The sequence below is a fragment of the Anopheles aquasalis genome, chromosome 2 (assembly GCF_943734665.1).
Source record: "Anopheles aquasalis chromosome 2, idAnoAquaMG_Q_19, whole genome shotgun sequence".
NCBI classification, from domain to species: Eukaryota; Metazoa; Arthropoda; class Insecta; order Diptera; family Culicidae; genus Anopheles; species Anopheles aquasalis.
This window is the reverse complement of record NC_064877.1, coordinates 38,315,001-38,325,000: the sequence shown is the minus strand read 5'-3', so window position 1 is coordinate 38,325,000 and position 10,000 is coordinate 38,315,001. Positions and strand designations below refer to the sequence as shown.

Here is a 10,000-nt window from a genome sequence, read left to right as displayed (position 1 = left end):
AGACCGCCGTCTAGAAGCGTGACAATTCAATTTCGCCATTACGCCGGAACGAACGGTCTGGCAACGCAGGGGAAACTTAAAAGGCCGTGAGTCTCGCTTTAAAAAAAAAACGGAATTAGCGTACCACGCTCGCCAACGAGAGTGCCACGCGGATGGCAAAGAAGTTGTCACACCTTTGAGCCTGTGAGCCAAAAATCGACAAACGATTGCTCCATTGGTCCGGAGCCGGCCCCGTCCGACCGGTATTCTCCGATGATGGCGAGTTAATTAAAGGTTTTGTGTGTTGTTCCCTTTGCAGGCATTAAGTGAAACACGCGCGCGCGTCAAACGGTACGCGACCAGAAACAACCCCAACGGTGGTGCCACATCACGTGATTCATCATCGATCATCACATCTCCATCTTCGAAGCGTTCCATCCACCATCACGTCATTGGGGCCAGTGGTTTGCTTCTGTTTGTTTTTGTCACTACGCTTCGGGCCATCCGATACGCCAGTGTTTCAGCGGTGATCACGAGCACGTTCTGCTTGACTAGTGAACCCAACCAGCGAACCCGGACCGACCGGACGGCCACTCCGGAACGGTAAGATGACTTCGTCGACGAGGCCACCGGTCATGCCGACCGTCACGGTGGTGCTACTGCTGATGGTGCTGCATCCCGGAACTGGCTTCAATCTCTCGCCCGAACCGAACTATGTGTTCCACGAACCGGCCCTCACGATGTACATGAATAAGGTGCGCAGTTCCTACTTTGGCTACGCGATCAACCTTCGAAAAAGCGGGTAAGTGAAGGCGTAACACATACTGTAGGAGAGCGAAAGCTCAAACAACCGGCACCGGATCCTGCGATTCGATCTCCGAGTTCGATCTTTGTTCCAGCGTCGAGGGTTGCGGGGGTTGTACCGCTTAACGCAGACACCACACAACAAAGGGGTGGCCATCAGCATGAGGAAGAACTGACAAGGTCATGGCGTAATCGTCTACTCGAGCCTCTCCCTTTCGTCGTTTGAATGTTTGCTGCTTGTAACAGACAGCGGTGAAAGCTTGGCCAGTCAGTCAGTTAGTCAGTCAGATATTGAAATTTACATGCGAGAGCGGCGCGTCCACGCATCGTGATGTTGTTTGGCGAGTGCGTCGCCTCGTGTCGGGATGTTAATGTTGATGAGTCAATCGAAATGAATGCAAAAGATGCTACGTGCTTCATGTGCGCGATGATTCAATGTCGCTCACGTACCGTGTGAGTCTTGCAAGCATGCTACGCTGAGGCTCTTTCCCAGCCTAGACGAGTTGTGGGTGCTAAGGAGAACATATTACGCCAGCATTGCACTTCAAAATGCACTCGACCACACGGTCGCAGGGCGGGGCATGGCAAAGCCCTGTATCAATATCTTATCATCGACTGACTTGTTCCAACCGGGGGTTTCAGACGATAACAAGAAAACCAAAAGAGACCGGAACCGTGCACACAGTAGGCGAACGGAGCGAACTCACTCACCCCGTTCACTAGTTTGTCGAAATTACAAACGTAAATGGGTTTTTTTTTCTCCTCGGCATCGTGGGTCAGGATGTCCAGCCGCTGTTTTGGCTGTCCCCAGGAGAAAACGACACAGTGGAACACTGGCGAATGGATTCTCTGGAGAATACTGAATCATACGCTTCTCAGCGCGGTGTTTGTGTACGTTTGTCACGATATCAACGAGGCACACCTGAACGGCCACCGTTACCGGGCCCAAGAACAGCCACAAAGATGACCGGCAATGTTAGAATTAAATGTGAATGATTAATTTAATTAAAACAAAATACCATTTGCTACCGCTAGCGCTTTGCAAATCGTTTGGTTTAGTGCCGATGGTAAATGAGCACAACAATGATCCAGCATATCCAGCATAAGCATAAGCAACACACAGCACCAATTCACTGGTACCTTTTTAGCCGAAGCGACAGTGCTGGACACAGGCGTTATCATTCTATTACGGAAGATCCTAAGGAAATCATCAATTTGATGAGGTCACATTCGCTGGCGCGGCAATTGACACCTTCAGCAGCTACAATGATGTTAGACAGGGCGCTGACTTGAAACTGTCCGTACCCAAACAGCTATCGCTGAATACTGATAGTGATTGTCCGGCGAGCTGCGTGCTCCATGTTGTTGTTCCTTTTTGTTTTAGTCAAGTTGCAGCTGCAGCATCACGACTTATCGCTTTTTTGTCTTGTGGTTTGTTTATTCCATTCATATCTGTCTCTCACTCAACTTTCGTGCATAACTTTTATCATTAACAAGGCATATCGTTCCGTTCATATGGCTCAGTTCTAAACGACCTTGGGTATGCAGACGGCTTAGCTTTGCTCTTTCATTCATGTTCGAGATGCCCAAATTGTGTTTGCGTCACAACTAGAAAAGGCGCTGATAAGGGTTGTTGATGTTAATGAACAACCAGATGACTAAAGACGCCCGAGTGCGAATTGAGCGATTGAAAAGGAGATCACAGGAGCCCCCTTTAACTCGTGGCAAGGGAATCTCCATCAGGAATTATCATTAGTAGGTCATGAATCATAGCTTGGGCACAATTCAGAAACCAGGACGAATCCTCACAAACAGCTTGCTTAGCTAGCAATTCACTAAAATGATTTTTATTGAATCTTCATCATCGTAGTAACCTCTCACTGATACAACCGCCAACAACGCGTCGCATTAGCCTAAAAAAAACTAACAATTACTCCTCATTCTACTTCCAGCGTGCTCGTTGGCGCTCCCCAGGCACAATCCGACGTTCCCGCTCAGCGGAAAGTGAACGAAACGGGTGCCGTGTACCGGTGCCGGTTCACCGATGGCAGCTGCGAACCGTACTACTTCGATCGGCTAGGCAACACACACCAGGAACAGTCGGACTTTGCGTACAACTCGGAGAAAAAGGATCACCAGATGCTGGGCGCCAGCATGGACGGGCACGGTGCCGACGGGGATCGGTTCGTCGTGTGTGCACCGAAGATGATCAGCGAGCTGACCGAGTACTATCTGCTGCACGGCGTCTGCTACGTGGCAGACGGAACCGAGAGCGATGAACCGAAGGACATGCGAAAGGTTGCACCACTGCGTGCGAAAAGTGAGTTAAAAGTAGAAGAAAATAACGAAATTAATCTTCTTGCTAAGCACTAATCTTTCCGTATTCACAGACAAACAGCTGCACAAGGACGCGGTGGGACAGTACTACTACTACATGTACGGTGAGCAGGGCATTAGCGTGCACATAACGGACGATGGGGAGGAGATCCTGATGGGTGCACCAGGAGTGTTCAATTGGCGTGGCACTGTGGTACGCTTTCGGCGACGCATCACCGACGATTCCGGTGGGCTAAGTCGGCGTGACTCTTCGAACGGAAACCCACGGCCAACGAACCGTCACAAGCGCCAAATCGTGAACTACGTCAGCGATGTCCCGAATCCGTACTTCAACCGCATGCAGGATGATTCTTACTTTGGTTTTGCCGTGAGCTCGGGCCGCTTCCTTGGACCGGATCAGAAGCTACTGTACGTGGCGAGTGCACCCCAGTCGAATGATCAAGTTGGCGAGGTGCTCATATTTGATATCGTGAATGCAGATTCGGCGTTCGCCGAGGCACAGATAAAGGTACACTTCACTATCCCGGGGCAGCAGCAGGGCGAGTACTTTGGTTATTCCCTTCTGACCGAGGACTTTAATGGGGACGGGTTTCCCGATCTTGCCATCGGTGCACCGATGCACAGCCGAACGGGAGATTATGAAACAGGCACCGTGTACGTGTACTGGATCAGTGAGGGGCAGCTAAACTTTCGCCAGCAGATTGCGCTCACCGTGCCGTACGAGCAGAGTGGCCGCTTTGGCACTAGCCTTGCCAAGCTCGGTGATATCAATATGGACGGTTACAATGGTAAGTGTGCCTAGCTTTCCCTGCCACCGGCCCACCGATTAACTCCGTCGTTTATCTTCTTCCAGACATTGCCATCGGTGCTCCGTTCGAGGGCGATGGAGTTGTGTACGTTTTTCTCGGTTCCGACGATGGTTTACAGTCGAAGCCGAGCCAGCGGCTAACGGCACCGGCCAACGAACTCCGGTGGCCCGGTAAACCCATGTTTGGCCATGCCATCTCCCGTGGAACCGACATCGATGGGAACGGTTTTCCGGATCTGGCGATCGGTGCACCGAACAGTGAAACGGTTTACGTGTACCGGTCGTACCCCGTGCTGCGCATCGAAGCCGATGTGACTTCGTCCAAGCGTGAGCTTTCGATCGAGGACACCACATTCGAGCTGACCGTTTGCCTTACCGGTAGCTTCACCGCTGGCCGGTACAAGCCGGTCGAGCTAAGCTACAGTCTAAGTGCCGACGCTCAGATGGGCCGTGTGACGCTCCTCGGTGGGTCAGGAAGTGCCAATAGACGCAACGGAACCATCAGCCTACGGGAGGACTCGGTGGATCAGTGCCAGCAGATTGAGGCCCGGTTGAAGGCAACCTCGGCCAGCATCTATCGACCGGTCATTCTCGAGCTCGCGTACGAGCTACTGTCTGCACCGCCGGCGACCGAACTCGCTGGTGCACCGTTCTGTGAGGATTGTGCCCTGCTCGATCCGAACGAACCAGTCCGGCTGGTACGGAAGGTTTCTTTCAAAACCGGATGCCGGAGTGAGGTGTGCGTGTCCGATCTGCAGCTATCGGCGCGCTGGCTAGACATTGACAGTGAGGGAGGGTACATTCTGGGCAGCACGAAGAAAGCTTCGCTCGAGTACACGGTCTACAATGCCGGCGAGAACGCATACTTACCGCAGCTGAATGTGACACTGGTGCCGTCACGGCTTACCCTAGCCAAGCTGACGTCCGAGTGTCGCCAGACGGTGACGACCGAGGGTGTGAATGTGCTGTGCGATCTCAACAACGGGCTACCACTGAAGGCGTCCTACACCGCCAAGTACACGCTGGTGCTGGATATGACGAAGCTCGAGGGTGGTACCGTGTCCATGGCGGAGATACGCGCCGAGGCACTCAGCACTAGCGAAGAGTCGGTACCGATGGATAACTTTTACGAAACGACGCTGCCACTGCGGGAGTTCAGTGAGATCGAGATCATCGCGTAAGTTTAAACGACTATACCTCATACTATCGATACCTTTCGCTTACCTATTACAAATTGTTTGCTTCTTTTGGCCATTACAGGAAGTCCTCCGTGGCGGATGTGTCTCTCGAGAAGCAGAAGGGCCTGCTGGACATAGAGTACGAGCTAAATCTGCACAACAATGGTCCGAGTGTGTTCCGGAATCTCGAGTTCACACTAGACGTTCCGCTCGTATACCACAAACCAAGCTCCGGTGGCCAAAAGTACAAGATGATCGATATTAATGCGATCGATGTGAGTGCGTACTATAGCTACAAGACGCTCGATTACTCGTGGACCCAGAACGGTGTGGATCTGCTGCCGAACCCAATCGAACATGGCTCGATCGTTACGCAATCGCCGACGGTCGATGTGGATACTTTGCATCGGCAATCGCTCGATTACGGTATACTCGCGGCCGATGTTGGACCCCAATGGGGTAACGAAAATGATGGTGGCCAGGGACACGATACTATGGCCGTCCGGCGGCGGCGGCGGCGACGTCGTGACTTAAGCGATCAACCAAGTGAACCACAACCGGAACAAGCCTCGTTCAAATTCAATCGCTACACGAATCGGCTGGTCGAACAGCAGTCCGGTCAGCAGTCGAGTGCACTAACGAGCGTACTGGATAAGGTTTTGCTTGAACTGCCAGGTAACAGGACGCTCCTGTTCAGCTGCATTGACGATGTTGACTCGTACGCCGAGTGTGCACGGTTGACACTTGCCGTCGATCTCTTCCGTCCCGGTAATGTGCCGATTGCGGTAAAGCTCAGCTTCAAGCTCGATCTGGACGCGGTCGAGAGTGCCTTCCATGAGCGCGAAGACATCTTTGCGCTCCTCATGATGGCCAATGTGCAGCAGAAACAACAGGGTCCGGGGGGAGCAGGGGAGCAACCGCGCTTCAAACTGGCGCGCAACAACCCGTACACCGTCGTATACCGCTTCTCGGAAGCCAGTACACCCGTCTGGGTGTACATCGTGTCAGGGATCGCAGGGCTACTCGTACTCGTCGTCCTGTCGTACGGGCTCTACAAACTTGGGTTCTTCGAGCGGACCAAGAAGGAGGAGATGGAGAAGCACCAGCGTGAGGTAGTTACTTGGGGTTGGGAATGAAGCTCCGTTCACTGTTAATCCCTCCAAACACAACCCACGCACGTATCATTTGTTAATTTATTATTTCCCTTTGCACCCGTTAGAGCGTTCGCCTTAATGCACCAGCACCTTCCTCGAGTAGTGGTGGGCCTGCGGAAGTGGACGAGTGAGCCCGAGCCGCGATGGTCCTGATGATCCTGTGCCTTTTTAACGGCAGAAGCAGCAGCAGCAGCAGGATGGTATTAGCAGCGCGTATTCCTGCATTTATCGACACCAAAACAGTGACCCTTTCACAGCGTCATACGTCTACCACTTAAGTACGGAATCGTTTATGCGGGTAGGGAGTGTGGGCAGATGTTTGTACCGAAGACGCTACCTCAAGTGCTGTGCACGAATCACTATGATTCAGTTTGCGCCTCATCTGCCCCAAAAACCAAGCAATGGAACAAAACGAAACCAAAATGCAGTCGTTGGTTTGCGTAGCCTTAACCATATGCTAGTCTAAAAGTAGTGCATCTGTTTCTATTGAAATACTACTCGGTATTATACAGTTAGGTCCATTATTTGCCATTCACATCACCGAGTCTTTTCTCTGGCTCTACGTTGAACACTTTTCACTTGTGGAAAACCAGTTGCTCCGAAGGGACTTGTAATTATCATTTCATCCAACATTCATTCATTGTGCGAAGACATCGTGTTTGTCTTCGACTTTAAAGACAAATCGCTCCTGATTGCATTTTGAGACTAAATGTTAGTGTTAATAGAGATTTGTTAGTAACGTTATTAGATTCACTGTTCGTTGGTGTTCCAACTTAGTGCTTATAGAGCTGTGCTAGAATAAGCTAGGCAAGAGTTCAATTTTTATAAGCACAAACCAGGAGAAGATTACTAGTACTAGTTTTGAAATGAAAGAAATGGCTGACTTCCGTGGTCCCGTGAAGCAGCTGCTTTTGTGGGTTTGTTTCTTTTTTAATTTTATTCACGTTTGAAATGTCTGTAAATTTCCATGTTTATCAGAGAAATAGATTCACGCAGGCCCCCTTAAAAGGGTAATTAATTGCGAACACATAGAGCGGCTTCAGCACTGTCCAAAATGATTTCGAACCTACCTTCAGTAAATATCTACGTTTAACCACCACCACCACCACCACCACGGTTATGTCCACCAATCCGCGAATAAATGTTTTGCCATCGGAAACGATAAACCGAACGGAGCAATCGTATACAAGCGAAGAGGCGCTCCAAATGATACTCGATCGATCGATAGTGTGTTGCTGTTGCGTGGAGAAGGGCATACATTTGCATGCTTCTGTGGGTTGTGTGTCCACAATTTGCATCACTTGGAATATGGAAGCAGCTTTCTTTACCTACCGCCAGGTCCACACCCTCCAACAAACGAAACTATATACGCAGTACACAAAACGGGTTAATAATAAATATCGTATATTTGTTATTCCGTTTCGGCGCTCACTCCGCCTCCATTGCTTTTCCTCCCCTTTCCTGCGGTCCTGCGGGTTATAAATTAGCATGAGTCCCTAATATGTGTGGTGAGATGGGATGCTCTATATGTTCTCTGTCTTTCTTTGTCGCTTCTCGTGGCATGCATATGTACTATCCACCATATATTAAACTTCGTTACGAACTCTTATACAAATGGTTAAACGTTGGTGTGTTTCCGTTATTACGGGTTGCTCTGTTTCTATCTTCATTCTATCGGTCTTATCGGTTCGCGCGGCTAGTGAGGTGTTGCGTCGTCATGAAACGACGACCATGGTTACTGGTTGATTAGTAGGCTCATGGTATCTTATCTTAACGTTTTGTTCGATTGCCAAACCACCATCAAGCACCCCTTGAGCCTTGAGGCCATTGCATTTTCCTTTTTTTTTTTTGCTTTGGCTCATAGCAGCACGCGTTGTGCAAGAGCTCGCGGTTTCGGGAAGTGTGGTCCTATATGAGGGAGTGGCATTCACTGGGTCTGCTTCTTCTACTGGTGTTGATTATGGATGTGCGCGTAGGTTTGAGGTTTATGAGTGGAGTGATGTACGTTAGTCTTGAGTATACATTGTGCGTTCCTGTGTTTGAGTATACTTGCTGAGGTCCTCGCAGGACCGCAGTTCCTACAGCTGGCAACAGCAGATGATTAACGAGTTTTACATGCAGCCTTATAAAATATACAACAATCAGCCTTTTCCAGCCGAATTTGTTTGTCGTTTCTGCAACATTTTCTTAATGCTTCAATAAGATTTATAAATCTGTATGCTAACTGTATACACATATATAGGCATTTACTTCACATTTTATCCGTTTCGTCTTTCCGCCTGCATCACCTGATTTATTTTTAATACCTTACTCAGGGGAAGGCCTTACCGCGGATTGGTAATGTGTGTTGTCTCCTCCTTTTCCTTTAACATATTGATTTTTTAAAAATACGCAATCTAATAAACATATGATCCTGCAACTTACACTATATAACGTAATGTGTCTTTTGTCTTTTTCATTATGTGCGCAAGATTACACAGTTTGCTGTTATACTCTTCACAACAAAATTAAATTATTTGTGTATGTGCTACCACATCTTCCTGCTTCTCTTCATTTATCCTAACAAAACAATGGTCATGACATAGGAATTTCGCGTTACTGGGGATGGTGAATGTGCCAAAGGTACCCTTTCCTCTCTTACACAACTAAACAATTTTGCCCTACTCTGTTCGATTTCTGCCTGCATATATCTTAACAACATTTCTTAATAGTATACTGCATAGCCTCCATTTGTCTCATCAGCAACAACAATGTACCGCGGCTTCGTAAAACATTCCACAGAAATGGCGAGCGGGAAGCTTTCTTAGTGGTATGATAAGGCCATACCATATCCCGCACTCATTCAATTTGTTTAACAATCTACAGAAACAGAATCACCTTTTTTTGAAAACACCCCCTTTGCCAGGGAAGCAGCTATCGTATCGTTCACAAGCGTGCATTTCGCTCGCCGGGAAGTTTCTTTTTCTAAATTTAACTACTGTATTTGTCTACAATTTTGCTACATCTTTCCCTGCTCCAACACCCAATGCACTCGGATTTATTGGTGCCTCTTCTGCGTCATGAAACAAAACGCAAACTATATTCCATTCCATGTACACAGAGTTGCTTCTCTTTATTTCTCCTCCGAGAATTCAATTATCTAGCTTACACAGATAAAAGGAAGAATATAACCAAAAACACCACTACTAACCTCTCTCTCTCTCTCTATCGCTCGGTTTCGTATAGCAACGGCAGTTGCATAAGGAACTGCTATTCCCACGTCCGCCATAGACGATGGTAGTAATATTTGTTATCCTACATTGCACCACTCTTCAGCAGGGTGGCTGCGATCGTCGTGTATCTAATCTCAACACTTAGTCACGGATTACATCGAAGTAGGCATGAAAGTGCCTGCACTACAGATTAAACATCTAGTAACCTTGGCTGCTCCAGCCAGTCAGTCCACGGTCCCGTCGTTTTCTCACGCAAGCAATGGACAGTGATCAGAGATCGTCTCCTTCTAGCTTAACCTCCGGCACCAGGTTGATCAGCGGTGGTTGCGTATCCTCACCCGGCCCCTGCTCGAACTCCTCATGCTCGTCACTGCTGATCTCATGCTGCTGGGTCTGCTGCTGTTGGTGCTGCTGTCGGACATGACGATCGTGTCCGTTCTGCAGCATACTGCGATGGTGCTGTTGTAATTGGTGCTGCAAATGTTGTTGTTGCTGTTGCTGCTGCTGCTGCTGCTGTTGATGTTGCGC

General features: G+C 49.1%; 2 protein-coding genes across 5 annotated transcripts in view; one reads left to right on the top strand and one right to left on the bottom strand.

Annotated features, from left to right (window-relative positions):
• LOC126571311 (integrin alpha-PS3-like) overlaps window positions 1-7,291 on the top strand; it is an 8,344-nt gene extending 1,053 nt beyond the window's left edge. For 3 of the 4 annotated variants that reach the window (XM_050229700.1, XM_050229698.1, XM_050229699.1), the window contains exons 2-7: window positions 299-781; window positions 2,736-3,103; window positions 3,174-3,908; window positions 3,974-5,105; window positions 5,189-6,218; window positions 6,326-7,291. In XM_050229700.1, the coding sequence (XP_050085657.1) occupies window positions 588-781; window positions 2,736-3,103; window positions 3,174-3,908; window positions 3,974-5,105; window positions 5,189-6,218; window positions 6,326-6,391 (3,525 nt within the window). In that variant the 5' untranslated portion in view covers window positions 299-587 and the 3' untranslated portion in view covers window positions 6,392-7,291. Of the gene's footprint in view, window positions 1-165; window positions 184-298; window positions 782-2,735; window positions 3,104-3,173; window positions 3,909-3,973; window positions 5,106-5,188; window positions 6,219-6,325 lie in introns of those variants that run through there. The other variant, XM_050229701.1, reaches the window with a different exon arrangement.
• LOC126571308 (uncharacterized) overlaps window positions 6,441-10,000 on the bottom strand; it is a 27,341-nt gene continuing 23,781 nt past the window's right edge. The window contains exon 3 of the mRNA XM_050229693.1: window positions 6,441-10,000. This exon is cut by the window's right edge and continues 3,624 nt beyond it. Within this exon, the coding sequence (XP_050085650.1) occupies window positions 9,743-10,000 (258 nt within the window). The 3' untranslated portion in view covers window positions 6,441-9,742.